Raw genomic sequence first — 21,548 nt, 5'->3', positions numbered from 1 at the left:
TTTATGACTTGTACGCTTTCTGCGTCATTTTATAAACATTTTCGAAACATGTTGGCCAGAAGGAAAGTTCCCTCCACTCTCAGGCGAAAGCGCAGGCGGAGGGGCAGACGGAGGCTCCTGCATAAAGTGTATAAAAATAAAGAAGGGACTTTATGTTTTATTTATGAGCCACGCACACAAAAAGTTTACATGGGACTCCACAATGCGTGTCGCCTTTTAATGTGGCCAGAGACTCCTTACGAGGGAGTGGAGGAGAGGAATCTTCAGAGAGAAAGGGTGCGGGTGCTGCTGCTGCGGAAGAGTGTGGCAAGGCAAGATGATGATTACCTCGGGAGGAGCACTATTAGGGCTGATCGAATCGATACTCTGGTATGCAGATGCCTCATTATACCCGCAGGCGGATGCCATATGTCCGCAGAAAGGGTAAGGGTCAAAGGTCGAGTGCAGGCACCATTCACGCGGCTCAAGTCAAGTTCCCCGAGCAGCTTGAGCTGCCACAAACCGCAAACCACAAGCCGCAAATCGCCGTTTAAATATTAATACATCAATCCACTTAATATGCGAGTTTATGCCATCGAATGATGTAATAAATATAAAAAGGAAAGCGCCAGACCACCAGACACTGGGGGGAACAGGCAAAAGGATATAAAGATGATGCCCATATGCTGATGTTATAAATCCTTCCTTGACTCCTGGACTCCAACGCTGCAGCTGCCAATACTCGTATTTGTATCTGTATCTGGGGGGGGGAACGGATACGAATGCCACAGAGTCCGCTCACATCCACTCTTCAGTTTATGATGAGTTTTCTGGTGATGGATTCACGGGGGCGGGCACACACACCCATACCCACACACCCACCATAAAGGGACCACGAAGAGCAGCTCCATTAAAGTTACAGCTTCAAACTTCAATGGATATTCATATTTTTGCGGATTTTGTGGGCGTTTCCCTCCTACTCTTGTATCTGCTCTGTTGGTCTGGCTGGCTGGCAAAAGTCAACCGCAATATGCCAGAAAGGCAAACAAGATTGTAATACTCCAAAGACAAAACAAATTCTTGGCATAAGCGCGCACTTCCTGCTATCGCTGTGGAGGGGTTTGGGCAAGGGCATGGTTCTCGGCACAAAGGAAGTGCGCTGCTTGTTTACTTGAGGAACTTATAAAGAAAACATCAACTTGGATTTCCGACAAAAAGGCAATGGGCATGGCCTGCTGGCTCTGCCCCGGAATGGCTCTCCCACAACGAACAGCAACAGGATCCGAACAGCAAACCAACCAACAGAACAAGACGATACCAAAGTAGAATTTTGCATTAAAACTTAAGAAATCATCGGACGCTGGGACAGTATTTGGCGGGGTGAGGGTGGAGGCTCATATAGAATATTTTCCTGGGCCAAAGATTGTGTAACGATTTTCCCCAAGTGTCTGGCTGTGTGTGTGCGCTTGTGCGTTATGATTGCACAAGCATAACCAAAAATATAACAAACTTGCGTAGATACGAGTACGACAGACAGTCAGAGGGCGTGCCAGCGCCCACAAAATTCTGCAAATGACATTCTTACGTAAACCGAATGGGTGTATGGAAAAAAACAAATATTTATGGTTTGAAAAAATGGGCTGCAGCTGGAAATATATTCCAAAAAATATTCATAAAAATAGAACGAAAATCTGCAATGGGTTTTATCGTATTTTGAACTATTCTACGGACATAATTTATATGCTAGCTATATAATATTGCAGTTCAATATTAAGAGTTTCCCATTTCTGATAGTTAAAAGATGAATTTAAATAAACTAGCCAACTAAATCTCATCCAAATTAATAAGCCTAGAAATCTTCAACTAATTGTAGTTATTTTACGAAAATTTCTTATTATGTTTTTTCACCATTACATTTGGGATTTTTAATTTTTGTTTATGGAGTGCAAACATAAATCAACTAATAAATATTAAAAACACCTCAAAATTCCTAAAAATATTCATATTATAGTGCACTTTCTGCAGCATGCTTTAAATTCAAATATTCCCTTCAAATATGGCCTTAAAATTCCTCAGAATTTGTGTATTTACCTTTCGCATGGCTACTGCACTCAGAAATACCCATTCAAGTTCAAGTCAACCCCTAATGTAGTAGTAGTAGGCCCCTAAAAGCGAAACCGCAGAGCTAGAGCCAGAGCCAAACAGGGACAGCATTTGCAGGGCGCCAGATGGAATTAATTTTGGCTTACACTCATTCTTGGCCAATGAGATTTATGCGTTGCGTATAAGTTGTTGTTCCACATTTTTCTCTCATTTTTGTTGGCGGATTTGTGCCGCGAGCCAAGCGGAGAAGAGCAGAGAAAAGCGAGAAGTTCGAAAAATAGTAAACGAGAGAGAGAGAGAAGCGAAAGGGCACAAAAGGCGCAAACAAAAAATCTTGTTTTGATTTGAATTCCGTTTTCGTCCACAAATTCCATTTCGAAGCGAAGCACGTGTTTCGTTCGAAAAATAGAGAGACGCCTGCGCTCCGCTCGAAACTTGACGAAAGCCCGAACGAATCCGCCATACACGACAGCAGCGCAACGAACGAAGAGAAGGCTAACGAGCACATACGAAGTTCTTGGACACACGAACTCCGCCGAGAGCCACGAAGCTTCATTCTTCTTGCCAATGAAGCGAGGATGAATCGGAACTCAGTTTGACTCGAACCTGCACCGGAAGTGGATGCCAGTACCGCGAGAGTTGCCACTGAAAAGGCCAAAAACCCAGGCATAAATAAATCAAACCTAAATCAACCAATGAGCTGGTGTAATGTTACCCTCTCTCTCTCTAATTAACGTTTTTGTGCGCGAATAAGTCAAAAGAAATTTAAAATGATATTTCAATTACCCACAAAAGTGTGCAACAATTAAAAATATTATATTTCAAGTGTTTTTCTGTGTTCCGTGCTGCGTGTGTGTGTGGTCGGTGGTCATAAAAATTATTTAAACCGCAAACAGCAGGCGACAATAAATTCTGCGGTCGTATCGTTAAATATTTCGTTCACCTGCAGCGCCCATCGTGGGAAAAAGAAATGAGTATGGAAAAGAAACAGAAAAGCAGAGCAGAGTTTTTACCTCTTTTATATGCAATTTGCATTCTACCGAATGGGGGGGGAAAATTCATTAAAAATACAGTTGAAACTGAGAAGCTGAGACGTCGGACCAGAACAGAACAGAACAGAGCAAAGCCGGTTGCTCACTCATCCCTGTGCCACATAAATTTCACGGCAATCAGCCAGCAGCGCTGCAAGTCATCCAAACTTCATTTGTTGCTACTTGGGCTCCTGATGCTGCTGGTGCACTCCGCCAGAGTGTGGTGCTGCTGCTAGAATCTTCCTGCAACTGAAATATTGCTTCCATTATTTATGTTAAGTTTATGCAACATTCTCTCCTGCTTCCTGCTTGCAACAGCAGCAGCAGCAACAGCAGTACGACCAGCAGCAGCTTCGTTGGCTCCTCTCTTGTTTTTAATATCCTTCAGCTTGTAAAGGAATTACTCCTCCAGCCATGGAACTAAAAGCAAACCCAAGACTGGCTGCATTTTCGCCATCCTCATCGTTCTCCTGCTTCCATCATTTGCCTCGTTATGCCAGGACAAACATCATCATCTTTCTGGTTCATTGCTCTTGGCGGTACTATAGACAGAATGAGGAGAGATGCCAGGGGGAGAGTATTATTCCTATCGAGTGCATTAATAAATCAATTGTTTTTGCATAGCCAGGACCCTGTTTAGCTACAGCGATTGACAGTTTTGTGATGGCGCATAAATCTGAAATGTAATCGCTGCCAGACGATCCAATTTGCTTAGGGTTGCAAAATGAACTCTAATTGGGTCTGATGGCAGAAAGGTAGATATCGGTTGGGTGGAATAAAGGAGAGAGTAAGTTTATGGCGAGATTGATGGATACAACAAATAATAGAGATGGATAGGCAAATTTATGGCAGGGTTGCAGAGAGATTTATAGATGGAAAGGATGCAGAGGAGACATATATTAAGAGATATGAATAAATTGAAAGATAGATAGACACATTACTGAAGCAATGGATAATGTATGTAGATAGTTTTATGGAAAAATATTTAAGTGAGAAATAAAAAAAGCCTTATAGGAAATTATTTTATTTTATTTTATGGAACCATTTCAAGTAAAAGCATTTCTATGCTGTTATTTTTCTGGTGTTTTATTATTGCTAGAATTGATCTAAAATACAAAAGTACCAAGATTCGAAAGTTTCATAGTTTAATTTTTGCCACAATTTAGGTAGTTAATTATTCAACAAAAAGCGACCTGTCCTTGCCACAGCTCATAACTTAATCGCCCATTTACCAATACCTGCAACGAGCGAGCACCTTCATTATATTACAACATGTTCCATTCTCTCAAGTACAATCAACTAAAAATTCACAGAAACTAACCAGAAAAGCACTTGGTTACCAAAAAAAAAGGAAATGAACCACAAGAGAATACTCAAGCCCTCAAGCTCATTAAGTGCTGTTTCCTCTTAGAATTGGTTCCATACCGCACAACCAACTGCTTGGGGCACATTCTCCTCTATGCTGTTTTTTTTTTGTTTTTCGGTGGAACAAAGGATAATAAGTAGAGGGGAAACAAAAACATTTACTAATTAGCTCTTCAAGGATGCTGCTGCTGCTGCTGCTGTTCTTGCTGCTGCTCCACAATGAATGTAAAATTATCAAATCCTTTTCTTCCTATTATTTTTGTGGTTTATTAATGCAAAGTGTGGGGGGAAAGATTCGTTTGTTTTGTGTGGGCAAAGATTCTGGGTATGGGAAAACCGAAATTTAATGCATTTTCTTTGCCGCATTTCATGTCGCTGACTGTCTCCTGCCACGATTCCCTCCCCTACCCCATGCAGACATCTGCAAACAATTCCATTTACGCTGGCTGTCAGATCCCATGGCATTGCTCAGCTGACTGGCAGACACTCCTCCTTGCTCCTTCTGCGTCTCTCTTGCCGCATCCAATGCAAATGCCACAGAAACAAGAGGAGATGACAGACCCCCAGACCCCCTCCACCACCGCCAGCATGAATGCCATTTCTTTTGCTACCTCCGAGCATAATTTACATTGTATTCCATCTCCATCTTCAGCTGCAGCTCCAGCTCTGCGCTTGAGTATGCAGTTGAGGCTGTCTTTTATGGTTTTGTCTTGGTTCTTTGGTTCAATCTGCAGCTTTTCCGGCGATTCCATTGCAATTCACGCTGCTATTGCCACGAAATTTCACTTGTCACAACGACGAAGCACAGCTGCAGCGACGTGAAAAGAGTGAGAAATACTGGTGGCCACCTCCACCTCCTCCTAAGCGCATTTCAAGCGGAAACGAGACTTAACTTCAATTTATACACGTCAGGCTGGTTAAGTTGTGATTTCTCTGGACACTCGAATACACACACACATAACTGGACTCTCGAGTGGACTGATTGCATCATAATTACCTCCCTCCCTCCCAACCCTACCCTCACACAACAACAAAAACAGCCACCGACCTTTTCTCTGTTCTCCCCCCGTTGATGTTTGTATACCCCTAAGTGCTTTTTAACGAGCTCAGCTCTGCTCTTTCATCTGTTCCTGCTGCCGTTTGTTACGTTCTTGTCCAAAATAGAAAATTTGTTTCCCAATTTTTCGACCGTAATTTTCCACCCGCCCAATCGGACCCAAACCATGGACTATGTATGGCAATGGACACATTTCTCTCTCTGATTTCTGTCGTAATAATCTGCTACATGAACCCCATAATTTGTAATTTCAACCTAATTACTTCGAGCCGAGCGCCAGGCCATGAACTGAGAGGCAGGCAGCATGAAAACACTGTTGTCGGCAATAAAATGTCAAAAGCAAGCCAACAAAACGCCCATTTTTGTTGCACAGACACACATACACATACGCAGGACAAGAGACACAACCCCCCCCCCCCATAGCCACATGTGTGTCGAGGATTTGTATATCCTTTTACTGATGGGGGCGACACATGTTAATGATCTGGCATCCATTTCGAGGTCATTTCAATTGTTTTTCTTTTAGCCGTGTCTGGTTATATTTTTAAACAGAAATTAATATATAATGACATGGAAAGTCATATTGTAATTAAGATGTGGAAAAAATGGGGATAATTATGGACTACATAAGTTTCAAAATATTTGTTTTAATTGGTGAATGTTATGTGATTATCATAAGAAAATATAATTAAGGTTTTTAAGCTTCTATATATTATCTTTTAGTTGATGTAATATTCAGGGAATATTAGTTTTTTTTTCTCTTTCGTCCCTTTCGGCAATCAAAATGTTATATTTGATGATTCAGATTTCGAATAATTTCAATAGATTTCAGTCAAAAATAAAATTTTGGGGTACCACATAGAAATGGCAATTTAATTTAACGTACGTCGTTGTCAATTATATATTAAAAACTGGCAATTTTTAAGCCATCTGGCATTTCAGACACTTTACAGTGGAAAGTAAATATTACAAAAATAATACAACATAAAGGGTAACTCCCAAATTCTAAAGAAAAGTCGAACATAAAATACTCTTATATTTGAAACGATTTTTCAGGTAAATAGTTTCCCGAATTCAATGGGAAATATATGAAAATCGATACAAAAATTAACTCCTCGCTTTATCTCTAGTTAAAAAAAGAGCAAAGAAATTAATGTTATAAATGGACATTTCACAAAAATCGTTGTTTTTTCAATACATTTGGTTGCCTGGGAAATGTTACGACACTCATTCCGACATCCGACAGTTTTAACTACTTTCAAAAAGGTTAAAACAAGACAAAATGTATAAAAATCATCTGAATAAATGCATACACATTAATTTTTAAGCTTTCAGTCAGACTGCGGGGGTCCTTTCGCAGCAGCAGCAGCAGATACTTGTATGCGAGTATTTGGCAACGCAATAAAAACACCGTAGATTTTTCCTATACGAATCAAATATTAATACTCTGAAGCGTCAACTGAGTTGTGAGCTTGGAGTGAGTGGATCAGCGGTTCGCGCGGTGGCAGGGTTGAGAGTTGTAAAGAGTCCTGGCAAACGCAGGAAGCTGATATGGAATGTTCATTCATAAATCATTTCACAAAATTGCCCCCCGCTACCAAATGGAGCAGAGAGTGCGCTGCCAGAAATATCAGAGTCTAACCAATGCATTTCAATGAATGGGAGGAAATTTCCATGCCCAGGGAGAGACTGAAACACCGGGATACTGTGGAATGTGTGCAGAGGTATTCAAAGAGATTTGCTTAAATTATTTTTCATACCTGAACGGTGAACATAACTTCAATGGCAATTGAGCATCTATATAACACATATTTGGGGTATCTGTAAAAAAGGTGATGCAAAAATTAGGATTTGTTGAATATTATTTAAAAAAAAAATAACGAAAAATCCTGAGGTATCCAGAGGCTGCTACTTTAAGGAGTATTTAGATATTTATAATTATTTATTAGACCTATAAAATTGGTAGAGTTTTTTCGAATTTCAACGTTTAAATTATCATAAATTAAAAATAATATTCCAAAAGTAAGATTCCTTCGCTTCAAAAACGATGAATTTCTCACCACACTCTATACTTCACTTCCCCTCTGATTTCTGAGAGTATTCCTGTGGTCACATTAAATTAAAAAAAAAAATGAAAATGCATCCAAAAATTGCAAGTGCAATGGAATGATGTCATATACCGTATAGTAAACCGGTAAAAATGGTAATAATAAATGTAATGGTCACACGGTGACGGTAACAGTAACCATAATAGTAACAGTTACAATGACACAGCCTTTACTGGCGGCCATCGGCCATCCATCCTGACTGCAGCTACTACAACGCATTTCCAAGGGCCATAAAATAGTAACATCAATGAAACGCATTCTGATGTGTGGGCAGTGGCAATGGCTATACACATATATCCGAGTACGCAGTCATATATCCATATAGCCATAAATACATATGGACGATGACAACTGACCGGAATAAAGTGCTATTAATAATAAATGTTGCAGGGAGCCAGCCAAATGAACTTGGCAAACCGAGAACCGAAAACAACCAACAGCCAAACACAGAGAAACTGCCAGACAGCCAACAGGAACCCAAATGTCCAGTCATGGACCCCTTTAGGCTCGTCTATAGACACTTCTGCAATGCGTATTCCCATTATTTGTGCTCTTGCAGTGGCTATGATGATTTTTAGTAGTGTTTTCTCATCGCAACAAAATGAGATATACAGTCATGTGAAATTAATAAGGACACTTGGCAATGCTGCAGCAAATGCTCTATAAAATGACTATTTTAAGGTGATCTTAATTTTTATTAATTGCTTTATGTTTGCATTCCATAAATTAAAAGTAAAAAAAAACACAAGCTTGATGGCGAAAAACAATGACAAATTTATTTCAATATTGTATTACTTTCTTGGGCTGTGCGAAATAGCACAGAATCAAAGTCAAAGCTCTTAATTAAGTCGACAAGGGCCATCAGTTTTTATAATATCCGGTTGAATGTAGTATTTTCTACAGGCAGTGAATAATAAGAATGAATCACTATATCATAAGGCTGCCAATAAAAACATCAATTGACAATAAGTCTATGAGCAAAAGACGTTTCTTGTTCTTATTTCTGAAGCTAATACTACAAAATATTTCAAATTGTTCATGTTCATTTGTGAATCTGTGCATTACATAGTTCTATATATACATAGAAAATACCCCTGCAAATTAATGTTTTAAAAATTTAATTTTTCCTAAGGAAGTTCAAGTTTTATATTTAATACGTTTCTACATAATTCTGCTAATGTTTGGAGTTCTAGTTATCATTGATTCAAGGGTACCAAAGCTTCGACTCTCAAAACTAGCCTGCTTTTCTTGTTGCTGTTTTTGCATGTCGTAGTCAACATACAACATTGCAAAGCCCTGGCAACAACAATCGCAACGCGAAATTCCAGTCCGAGTGCCATAATAATAATAAATGCCATAATCCCTGGAAATCGGCGGTCCTCTGTGGCTGTTACTTACCCACCGCCCTACAAGCTACATGTGTGGGCTGCATTTTTATATTCAATTTCATTGTTTCGTCTGCAGCAAAAACAACATAGCAAAAAAAAAAAAAACAACAGCAACAGCAACAAATGCAATCCGACGCGTCAAGTGAATTAAGCGATTTTTAAAGCTTTACGCTAAATGAAATTTGAATTGCCAAAGTGTTCGTATTCGTGTGCGTGTTCGTGTTCGTGTTCACTGGAGTGTGCAAATTAAATTACGCAAATCAAATAAATGTTTTAAAACCAAAAAGGAAATACACAAAAACCAAAGAGCAAAATATAAAATTAAATAGAACCGAACAGCAAAAGCGGGGAAACAATAACAAAAACAACAACAAAAAAACATTTAAGGGAAATGTTAACCCAACAAAAATACCAACTACAAATTGTGTAAAAAATTCCATCAATACTATTTACATCATTCAAAAATTAATCTAATAGACAACAAAAAAAAACGAGCAAAATAAAAGAGACGAAATGTTTATTTTAACGGTAATTAAATTGCTGCTTATAGCCTTAAATATATTCCCCAGTCGATTCACAAATCGACGGATTTTGTTTGTCATCTACATGACGAATCTGGTGACGCACGGTAAGTCGTAATGGATATTATTTTGATACATTTGTTAAGCATAGGCTTGAAAATGGAACATTTGTTGGCAGTTTTTATTAATTTTGGTATTGGAAAAGGTAGTTAGTATTGGAAAAGATAGCTATACCTCAACTAAGCGTTGGTTAGGAAAAGTTTCAGTGATACAGATGGAATTTTTACTCTAAAAAGTCTAGTTGTTTCCTGCCATTCTTGACTGCATTCTTGTAGAAGTATTTATATTTTTTTCATTCATTATTTCCTTTCGAAATTCACACGAAATTTTAAATATGCTTCGCATATTCATGCCACCGAATACGTGTCGTTTGGCAGTGTTAAAACTGTCAGATCTGGTCATAATTTAATTAAGAAAATGAGACCTCAAAACGATGGCAACGCACCAAACACACGGCCTCCTCTCCTGGCCTGGCCTGCTGGACTGTTCTCTTCTGGTCTGGCTAAAGCCGTGAACCGTGAGACAGGTGCAATGCCGGTGCCTACTGGAGAGGTGGCGAGATGCAAAGGGGGCGTGGGGATGGGGACAAACGGTGCTCCGGCTGCATGACGCAGATAACAGGCAACAGCAGCCAGGAGGTAGACCGTGTTTTTTGCTTTTGTGCGCCACTTCCGCGGCAAAGGCAGAAGCACGAACACGAAATGAATGCATAGAAAATATAAAAGGCAAAAAACAGAGTGAAACAAAAGTTGCATATTCCAACAGCAGGCGGCAGGAGGCGTACCACCACCATTCGCACCAAGGACGCCTCAACAGGCTACGTGCTACGTGCCGCCATAGTCGTTGTCGTTGCCAGTGCCAGTGCCCCCGCTCTTTGGCCAGATAAAAAATTGCTTTGTTTAATTATTTCATAATGACGCTGCGGTTGCCTCTGTTGCTGCTCCTTCTGCTGCTCCTTCTGCGGCTGCTTCTGCTGCTGCTGCTGCTCCTGCTGTTGATTATATTTGGCCTGTGGGTCAGGGATTTCCGGCAACAGCTGCTATTGCTCCTCCATCAACATTTGCACTTCTTTATTTTTATTACCCTGCACACACTCCGTTGGGCTTTAATGACTTTGTTATGGTCTACAAAAACCGCCTGGGGGGGTCTATATAAAAATTGTTCATTTATATTTGGGTAATTTTAGGGAATTATTTTTGGAGAATATTTCTGTGTAGCCTACAGGAGGATTATGGTTGAGAGAAACTGTACAGTTTTAGCCAATTTAGAGCTATTAAAGAGCTAATTTTGAATATGATTTAAAGTTATCTTTAAAGTTAGACATACTCTTGGAATTTTAAGACATATTTCTTAAGATTTAAACCGAATAAAGATTGACAGATTAAATTTCCAAAAGCTAATTTTATTTACTGCCCAATAAATCTTTCTGATTATAATCTTTATCCACAAACTTTTGAAAACAATCTCTTAGCTCATCTAAGCTTCGTCCTAGCCCAATGAATGCTTCCATTTAATGAGACTAGGATCATGTTTTTGCCAGTTCTCTATTTCTCTCTCTGTCTCTCTCTCGTGCACTCATTAACTAACAGAATTTATCGGCCTGTGGCTTCTGTTCTCTTCATTCGCAGTCATGATGGATGAGCCACGCTTCGCCCAGCCGATACCAAACGTCACCGTGGCCGTGGGCCGTGATGCCAATCTGCCCTGTGTCGTTGAGCATTTGGGTGGCTATAAGGTGAGTACAAACGAGGTGGAGATGGACCGTGAAGAAGTTGCCATAAATCGTGCGTAAAATGAATGCCATGGTCGAACATCGTTGGCGCACATTTGGTTGAAGGAGTTTTTCAGCCAACGATGGACACTGCCAAAAGTCAATTTCATAAATGGCACAAACACCGAGGTGTAGGCGAATGTCAGAGCAGTCAGTGAGACAGTCTTTGGAGCAGTCCAACTGTAGGCAACTGGAGATGACTGACGTGACAGCGTTTTTAGCCAGTCTTGAGGAAATTATTTTATTAAATTTAAGGCATATTTTACACTCATATATGATGGAAGTTTCGACTAATGTTTGATGGTAATTTGGAGCAACATTTGATGTTAAATTAAAAACAAATTCAATGGTAATTTACAGACAGAATGAATGGTAGCTTAAAGCCATCTACGATGTTAATTAGAAACAATATTCGATTGCATTTTAACACAAAATAAATTCAAAACGTAATGCAACACTCACTTTCGATGCAAGTCTTACTGACATTTGCATATACAACTTTTGTTTGCCGCTAGGCAACAATCTGTGAGATTGGAATGTGATCCATATAAGCTATAGGATACACTTTAGTTAGGCCTTTGACTTTGAATTCATCTCCATTCTCTCTCTCTCTCTCGCTCTTCTGGCCTCTCGAACTCGGAGGAAAATGACTAGAAAATCACTTATCATTTATCTCCCTCAGCTGCTGCTGCTGCTGCTGGCACAGCCACAGCCAGAGCCAGAGCTCATAACAAATCACAAATATTTACTCGCCATATCAACTTCATATAAAACACTGTCCCCAGGACCCGGGGTCCTTCTGCTGCTTGGCTCTTATTGGACTTTTGTCAACATTGGCCAGGACATGCGAGGGAAAAAAAAGAGAGCCAGAGAAATGAGAAACTCATTCCTGTCACTGATGCTGAGGACAAGAGGCAAAGAGAGAGTAAATTTGAAAAGTTTGCAGCTGGTGAAAAAATCCTTGCAGCATGAGGAATCCCTTTCTCAATCTTGCCTATGTGTGTGTGTGTGTGTGTGCGAAAGCCCAAAGAAAATGCCGAGAACGACCAAGAAAAAGCTGAAAGAAAAGTGTATTAAAAATGCGGAAACAGCTGTCAAGTTGGCTTTATCCTTGGGTCCCTGCGTCACACGACATGACGTTCATTTATAATGACAGCGGGGACTCGTCCACTCACTCTTAGATCACCATCCTGGAAGAAGAAGGAGCAGCAGGCAGCAGCCTGCGTGTGTTATTAGTTGGGGGAAATTGACCAAAATCGATTATGTTTATCGTTCGTTTTTTTTTTTGTAGGTGGCTTGGATACACATCGACAGGCAAATGATATTGACCATCCATCGGCATGTGATATCGCGGATACCACGCTACAGCATCACCTACACGGACAACACGTGGCTGTTGCACGTGAATCAGGCCCATCAGGATGATCGCGGCTACTACATGTGTCAGGTCAACACGAATCCAATGATTAGCCAAGTTGGCTATCTACAGGTGGTGGGTAAGTAGAGACCCAACCCCCTTTTAAGTCCCACCCAATTCTGTTCTCATTTCAATTTCCGTGTGTATCTTTTGCAGTGCCACCCAACATTCTGGACATTGAGAGCACACCATCGTCGGTGGCCGTGCGTGAGAATCAAAATATCAACATGACATGTCGTGCCGATGGCTTTCCAACGCCCAAAATCATTTGGCGTCGCGAGGATGGCGAGGAAATTGCCGTCGAAAAGAAGAAAAAAGGTAAAGGTGGGTTTCATCAAAAAGGAAAGGTGTGTTCACGGTTTCAAATTGAAAGTTTGGAGATTTTTAAACGAGTTTAAAACCACCATGAAGATCCAATCGATTTTAGATAGTTACTTGTCTTAATCTAACTCTCAAATCGAATCTAAAACACATTTATATTGATTCTATCTTTTCGTATTTGATACATTTACTAATTGGAAATTATCTATGCTTTTTTGCCGCCCCAAAAAATAGTGCTGGTCTATGATGGCGATGTCCTGCCGCTGACCAAAGTGAGTCGCAATGAGATGGGCGCCTATCTCTGCATTGCCACAAATGGAGTACCGCCATCGGTGTCCAAGCGCATTATCCTGGATGTGGAGTGTAAGTATTCTCCAAGACAGCCCAAAAAAAAAAAAACTATCCGTATGCCGAATGGGGACGGGTCGTATATTATATTAGTCCGCAGTTTGGCTGCCTTTGTCAGTTTAGTTGAAACACGCGCGCGCACTTACCGGAGCGTACGCGGCGCCATTCATCCAGCCCAGCCCAGCCCAGACACTGGCAGTGGCAGTGGCAGTGGCACTGCCACTGAGCCCTCTATCCATCCCTATGCTGCCTACCCTATCCCACTAGCTATACCATCCATCCTTGCAGGAGCCACACCATCCCATTCCCATCATCCATCCAGAGGCATCGTCTGCTGTTGTACCTGGTGCTCATCAATTTAACTGCACGCTCGTTGCTCCGCGCAATGAGTGACAAACGCAGCTAAGCTGCCGCCATCTAATGCAGCTGATATATACCCACTATATCCACTATATATACATGTATACAGCTGATATATATATATATATATATGACTGCTATGTGTATGTGTATATCTGGCAGACCTGTGATGGGCGTAAAAGTTACGCTGCTGCTGCTGCTGCCATTGCACGCCGTGCGCCAGTAAACGCTTGTTAATCCTAACGAGTTTCAGCCGGTGTGCTCTCTGCTTCCTTCTCCTTGTGCTTCTGCTTCTGCTCCTGTTCTGCTGCTCCTCGCTCTGCACTGACAATAATTCACGTCACGTACCTGCAATAAAGTCACTTGCCGGCGTTGCACGTATGACTTTCACGGCGTTTTTCTGTGTGTGTTTCGCTGTGAGTGTGCTTTTTTTTCTCTCTATTTTATTATGAACGGTTTTGTGCGTGGCCACCCACCCCCCGTCCGTTTCGGGTGGAGAGGCAGAGTGTCGTCCTCGTATTGCAGGTAGGCGTATTGTCAGCAGCGTTTAAAATTTCCAACAATCTCGTTTGGTTCTTTCAATTTCGTAGAACACACAGCAAAATTTAAGGGGCATAGCCGTAGCAGTAAAAGGGGGCTTCTGGGGTTCGGTTTCAGTTGCAGGAATTCGAGTCTTCGGTTGTTGGAAAAAGAGCAGCCTAATATATAGTTTCGCTGTGGTTGTTTCTGGCGTTTGGTGGTGGTTGAGAAAAAAGGTATATATTTTGTGTTAAGTGAGATGAAATACCTGATATATTGAGACGGAGACTGATGGAGATACAATACGAGTAGAGGGATACAACAAAAGGTTACCAGCGTTCAGAGGGAATGGCTTTGACACGCGGCGGCATAAATGAACAAATCTTTGTTTAAGTTCCTTTGTTGGAAAGTAAAATATTGCTGCACTAAAATGAATGGCAATCGAATCGCTAATAAACCCAAACAAATAAGAAGAGTATTTTGAAAAATACATTTGGTATTTTTGGAGATTTTAAACCCATGAAAAGAAACTTTAAAAGCACTGAAAGTATCAGTCAGGGAAACAACCTTAAATTATTTTTAATTTCTCATGAATGTCCTTAATTAAATCTACACTAAATATGTATCGAAAGATCTATAGATTCTTTAAGAAAAGAGCATTTCCCAACCAAGAACAAATTCCATATACCATTCAGGAAACCACCCTAACTGTGTCTTTCAACCAATACAAAATTTTTGCAGTGACAAACCCGTCCACAGCACGTACTTCCTGCGAAACTTAATTTTTTTTTTTTGTAGTATTTTTTGCCATCACTCCAGTCTCTGTCGAGCCCTTCTTCTCTCATCGCTCAATTCTGCTGACGTGTTGTCTTAGCCATATTGTATATTGCTCTACTTGTACGGGGAACGAGTTCGAGTGCGACTGCGACTGCGAGTGTGCTGGCTGGCTGTGTGTGTTTTTAACCACGTTGCGTTTCCTATTTCTCAACTCAGTTTTTCAGCTTTGTCATTGCACTTTCATTTTAAGCTGGCAGACAGATGAAGCGACAAACAGACAGACAGACAGAAAGACAATCTGACTAAAAAGAACGATGGAGACAAACATTGAACAGGCGTAATGCTGCTGCTTATGCGTGTGCTTTGCAACGACACCTGTATCCTGTGGCACCCAATCATCTCATCTCCCACTCCCTCTCCCACTGCTGCTGCCATTTACATATGTATACCCCAACTTTTCTCTCTATTTTCGTATCACACTCTTTATCTGTATTTGTATTTGTATCTGTATCTGCAGTCTCGCCTATGATTTGGGTGCCGAATCAACTTGTTGGCGCTCCATCCGGCACAGATGTAACCATCGATTGCCACACGGAGGCGCATCCCAAGTGAGTTTATTTTCTTTCTCTCTCTCTCACTCTGGCTCTCTTTGGTTTCCGCATTACTTTTGCATTTTTTCGACTTTCATTTGACTTTTTTTTTGCCCCCTTTATTTTTGAGATTTTTCCTGTACGTCGAAAATGCTCTAAAATGTAGTTTAGAAATGTTTCGACTGTGTCGTCGTCTCTCTGGGTTTGCCAGGTTTATTTTGTGTATTTTACTTTTGGAATACTCTATTTTGGGGTACATTTCTTTACGGCAGGAACTTCCTTTCCATCAGCGGAAATTTATAATTTCAATATACTAATTGGTACAATAAAATATCAGTCAATTTATATGTTGTGTCTTCATAAAACTATTTCAATTACAAAATAATAGAAATAAAAAAAAAAATCAATAGAAAAATAAATAATTATTAAATTAAGTCGAACATTCTATATATTCCATCTAAATATAATTTAAAATTTATTAGTTAATGTAAAAACTTCATTCAAATTATATTTTAGTGTACTTAAGTGTTCGTACTATGAAACCTTTACGCTTCCTTCCATTTTCATTCGATTTTACATTGCACCTGATTGCAGTTTCTTGTGTATTCGTGTGTGTATGCGTCTCTATTGAGTTTTGCTCATTCGATTTCTCTTTTGATTTTGTTAAAATATTTACTTTCATTTGAGAATTTGATTAGTTTTATTTTCCGTTTTTGCCATGTGTAAAGTGAAATTTCGTTTTAAACCAAAACCAAAACCAAAAAACCAAAATGTTGAAAACGCTTACCGCCAACAGGGCCATCATATATTGGGTATACAACTCGGTGATGGTATTGCCCAGCAAGAAGTATAAAACCGACTATACGGAGAACTCCTATCGGTAAGTGAAACAGTACCAGTAACCAGTAACAGTACCAGTATCAGTATCAGTATCTCAAATATAAATAAAACATCTAAGATTGTGTGGTTAAATATTTACCATGACATTTGCACTTGTGCCTTTTTCTTGGGGGTCAGGTGCAGACTCAAATGAGCCACTCAAAGGCCGCAAGCAAAATTCAAAGTTGGGGTGGGTTGGGGTTGATACACCTCAACCCCATTTCTAACCTGATGGCTAACGTATCCGTTTCACTCTGTGTGTTTTTGGACCTTTTTGCAGCGCCCACATGAAACTGACGATAAGAAACCTACAATATGGTGACTTTGGCAACTATCGATGCATCTCGAAGAACTCACTGGGGGAAACGGAAGGCTCCATACGTGTTTACGGTAAGTGCATCTGTATTGGTAGCTTAAGTGCACTAGTTACAGCAAACACAAACACACACACACACACACACACACACACACAGATAAACTCAAAGGTATTGAGGTAGAGACGTAGCTAGAGAGACGGAGAGAGCGCAACACTCACACACTCAGAGCAATGCAATATCGTGCGCCCTTTGTGGCACAATTTTGCCAAAAGCTTTTACCTATAGACCCGGAATATCCCACATATCCCTCTGCCTCTCCACCTCCACCTCCCTCTCCTACTCTCGCTCTCTCTCTCTTTCTCTTTCTATCTCTCTATGTTGTCCTCTGGAGCGTTAAACTAAACGAGCGGTGGCTGGTGGCTGGTGTCTGGCCCTATCTGCCCCTCTGTCCTTGACTACGCCTTCCTTCCTTCCTACCATGCACCTATCATCATTCCCTCTCACGACCTCCCCTTGAAGCTTATTGCTCGGTAACATGGCCCCACAACAACATGGAGACACATTCACCATAAACGTAAACGGAAAATAAAGGTGAATTTCGGAATTGTTTGACTTTGTATCGCCCAAGGAGCCTGCCGTCATGTGGGCAGGAAGAAGGGTTGGGTTGGGTTAGCTGCATTTATACTATATTTATTTTTTATGCAGTTTCATGTTTTCGGGGGTTTTTTCCTACTTCTTCTTTTGCTTTTACTGTTTGCAAGTTTGCGCTTTGTAAATGTGGCAAAGAACTGGGGTAAAAGGTTATCGAAACAAACACAAGTTGAATTTGGCTTTGATGTTATTATATCAGGGGGTTTTTCTTTTCAGATATAGTTAATGTTTAATTTGAATCAATATGTTCTTCCTTCTGATGCTATCTTGGAAGTTTTAAGAATTTAAGTTTTGAATTAAATATTTGATTTTTAAATACAAGACTAGTGAAGTTAAATAGAATTTACTTTGATTTGAAAATAATTATATTAATTTATTTAATCTAAATAAAAAACAATTTAAAATAAATATAATATATTAAATTTATGGCCAATATATTTACTTTAAAATGTATTTAATTTAATGTATTAAAATTAAATATATCTATACTATAAAACAAATCGGTTTGTAAGCGGCTATCTCCGCAACGCGTGCTCCAAATTGCATGCTAGATTATGTCTATTTTAAATTCGAAGTATCCTTAATTTTAATATGAAATATATTTATTTTAAATATGAAATATATTTATTTTAAATATGAAATATATTTATTTTAAATATGAAATATATTTAATTTTAATTTTTTTATATTTTTATTAATATCAAAATGTGAGTGAGCAAATCTATTGGAATACGTTTTTAGAACCAAGTTTAAATATTAAAATTTGAGGGCTTTTTTCCTAGGAACTTCTTTCAAAGGAAATCTTTAAACGTAGACTTCAGATTTTTTTTATTTGAACTTAAACTTCATTCATTCCATATAAATAAGTGCCTTCCATTCATTAAACTTGATTCATAACCATAGAGTAATTTCCGAGTTTTATTCCAATCCCACATAAGTATGCTATAGTTAACATGCTCCGCTCCCAGCATGTTTGACCCTCAAAGTTTGAACCAACATCATTAAGTTCATTTAAAATTCTGAGCGAGCCGAGCCTTAGTGTGGTTGACCTTACCACTAGAGAGCACCTCTCCCCGCCTCTTGACACAGAAAGCCAGCCACAAGCAACCACCAACACACACACATACACATGATTTTCCTCCATGTGTAATGAAAAACCATTTGCTCTGTTTTTTTTTTTTTTAGAAAAGGCACGCCTCTAATTATTAATTATGCAATGTTATTCAATTCCATTTGCAGAAATTCCTTTGCCATCCACACCATCCAAGCAGGTGACCCACACAACCGTCGAGTCCAGGGAGAGTAAGTATAGTATCTCTCGAGATGGGTTGGGCAGGGATACCACAGGGATACGTATACCACCTATGTGGAGAATGTGCTCTGCTACGTACTCGTATTTGTGCTTAACACATTCAGCGTTGAGCGTGAAAGTCACACCAGCCCACACACCCACCCACACAGACAGACAGAGACAGAAATGTAAAGGGAAGGATACAGGATACAGGATACGGCGAGCCACAAACAAAACTGCGAAAGTAGCAGCTAAGCCAGACAGATCCACAAGCAGGAGCTGGGAGCCGGGAACGGGCGACTGGTGCTGGGACACGCCCACAAAAAAGAGATAAAGTAAAGCACTTTTGACTATTTCAGCGACAGGGGGGCCCAGTTGCCGTTGCCGTCCCAGTTCCCTGCCCCACTCTTGTTGAAATTCAAGTCGAGCAGAAAAGTACACACACTTTCAAGTCTCCTATCCTCCGATTCCCGGAGTCCGTGTCGCTGCTGCTGCTGCTGCTGCTGCTGCTGCTGCTGCTGCCTCCGTGTGTCCATAGCTCTGACTCCATCTCTGGCAAAGCAATATGCTGGGGATTATGCTGAAGGGGGGCGGGCGAAAGGATTTTCGGGGGCATTAGGTTGGAAACACATTTGAAACACTGCCGCAGACGCTGAACGCTGTAGCTGGAACGAGAGCTGGATGCTGAATCCGATGCCGAAGCCGGGGGCAGAGCAAAAGACCAAACATATTTTATTTAAAGTGACTGGCGGGCAGAGGGACTGAGCAGAGCAGAGCAGAGTAAAGCGCGAGAGAAATGCAACGGACCTAATCCCAGAGTCAGGACAACAAAGGATGCCATTGTTTGTGGCCTCATGTGTGTGTGTGTGTGTTCCAGGGGTTTTTTTTTGTTTCGTTTTACTTTATGTATCGCAGCCAAGATTTCCACGCAATTTAACTTGAAAACCATGTCAGGTTAGGGTTAAGTTTGGTTTAAGAGACCGCAAAATACTTGTACGATTCGACGATAGTGACCCACTATGCGGTACAAGGTATACGAGTATATGTACGAGTATTTAGTATATCATTTTCTTCATTATATGTATACAGACAATATCATACCCTCATCACGCAACGATACAACGAAATCCCTACAAACGGATGTTGGATATGCCATGAAGAACGATTTATATCCTGGCTCTGCCTCCTCCTCATCGGGGCCGGGTGGCAGTGCCTCGGCTGCCTCGTCATCATCATCGACCTCCATGCAGACCTCAGCCCTGCCAGGCGGTGCATCGGGCAATACCCTATCCGCATTGGGGGGCAGCTCCAAGGGCTCCCTGGCGATAGGCAAGAGCATGTTCTTCACGGAGCGACCACCGAATGAGTATTCATCATCAGTGGGTAAGTTTGTTTACCCCCCAGTAACTCTTTCAAACCTTTTCTATGATGATGTTATTCCCCCCCTCCCCTCGCACCAACCAGCTGGACTGATGCCACCGCACAGAGAGCTGCTGCTGCTGCTTAGCTGCTGGCTAACGCTGGGCACAGGCATCTATCTGTCGATTCAGCTTTGAAATCAATAAATCCTTTGAGTTACTCAATAAGCATTTACAAAATGCAGCCAAAGGGGTGGGGTCTAGTCTATCTATCGGGGGGAAAAAGGGGTTTAGCCTAGGTATATAAACATATTTCATAGCTGGAAAGTACATATATCAAAAGGAAAATACCAATAAGAATAATGCTTAAAACACTTGGCTCAACTCACATCAAAGCTATGAGAATTTGTAAAATTATCAAACAAAAAAAAAATTAAAAAAAAACAAAACGAAAACATAAAGAAAAACGTATGAAAATATTTTGCAAAAACAATAAAATGCTCATTGTATGTAAAATACTTATGAAAGAATGGGGGATTATAAAGCTTAAGATATCCCCAAAAAAACAAACTGAGATGAAAATCTTCTTGTATAATACATAAAACTTAAACTGAAACTAAAAGCTTAGAATTAAATATAAAAATCTAAAAATGTAGTATCAAAGCGTTGAGCAAAAAGTCTCTGTATTTTTTTCCTGGATTTCAGGGCTTAAGTCTGTTTTCTTTTTGTACCACACAAAGCAAAAAATGCTCCCTCTTAGAGCCCGAACTATGTTTATTAAAGATGCATTTTTGGTCAAAACCAAACATAACTGGTTTCTATTTGGCCAATTTCATACAGATATTTTTTGCTTTTAATTGAGAATTAATATTAAGTTTGTTTTTGGGTATGGATACCCAACACGCACATATGTATACATATCCAAATGTCACACAGACACAGAAAATGCAGAAAACACTCGTACAAACTGAACAACTTTTCATATCAGGCAGACGAATAAGAGTCTGAGTGTTTTTGAATTTTGTTTGAACATATCTAAAAATGTATACAGTTCTCTCTCAAATACGAGTCTATAAAGTGCTCTTATTTATATTAATCAAATTTTTGAAATATATTTTTTTTGAACACATTTCTCTTTTAAATACATTTTGATATTTTTTTATTTTATTTTTAATTTTATTTGTATGATATTTATATAGTTCTGCTCTCCATTTCATGTTTATAAGTGCAAATCGAATTCAAATCAAACAAAAATTTTCCCAATTAAGGTATAACTTGTTCTCTTTTCATTTTCTGCTATATTTTCAAAGTTTTCTCAGCTTTTTATTTTACAAATA

General features: G+C 39.9%; 1 protein-coding gene across 2 annotated transcripts; it reads left to right on the top strand.

Annotated features, from left to right (window-relative positions):
- Positions 1-9,357: 9,357 nt before the first annotated feature.
- Positions 9,358-21,275, top strand: LOC111074339 (lachesin). Of its 2 annotated transcripts, none has more exons than XM_041594598.1 (11): positions 9,358-9,659; positions 11,241-11,347; positions 12,675-12,879; positions 12,957-13,118; positions 13,356-13,484; positions 15,643-15,733; positions 16,512-16,595; positions 16,875-16,984; positions 18,802-18,864; positions 19,943-20,236; positions 20,318-21,275. In XM_041594598.1, exons 1-11 carry the CDS (start codon positions 9,545-9,547, stop codon positions 20,407-20,409), a joined length of 1,452 nt encoding a protein of 483 aa, XP_041450532.1. In that variant the 5' UTR covers positions 9,358-9,544; the 3' UTR covers positions 20,410-21,275. The 2 variants fall into 2 exon arrangements, with proteins under 2 accessions (XP_041450532.1, XP_022222771.2); XM_022367079.2 differs by having other exon boundaries at positions 12,957-13,124.
- Positions 21,276-21,548: the final 273 nt, after the last annotated feature.

This window comes from Drosophila obscura, unplaced genomic scaffold (genome assembly GCF_018151105.1).
Source record: "Drosophila obscura isolate BZ-5 IFL unplaced genomic scaffold, ASM1815110v1 contig_30, whole genome shotgun sequence".
Classification (NCBI taxonomy): domain Eukaryota; kingdom Metazoa; phylum Arthropoda; class Insecta; order Diptera; family Drosophilidae; genus Drosophila; species Drosophila obscura.
This window is presented reverse-complemented; position numbering and strand designations above follow the sequence as displayed.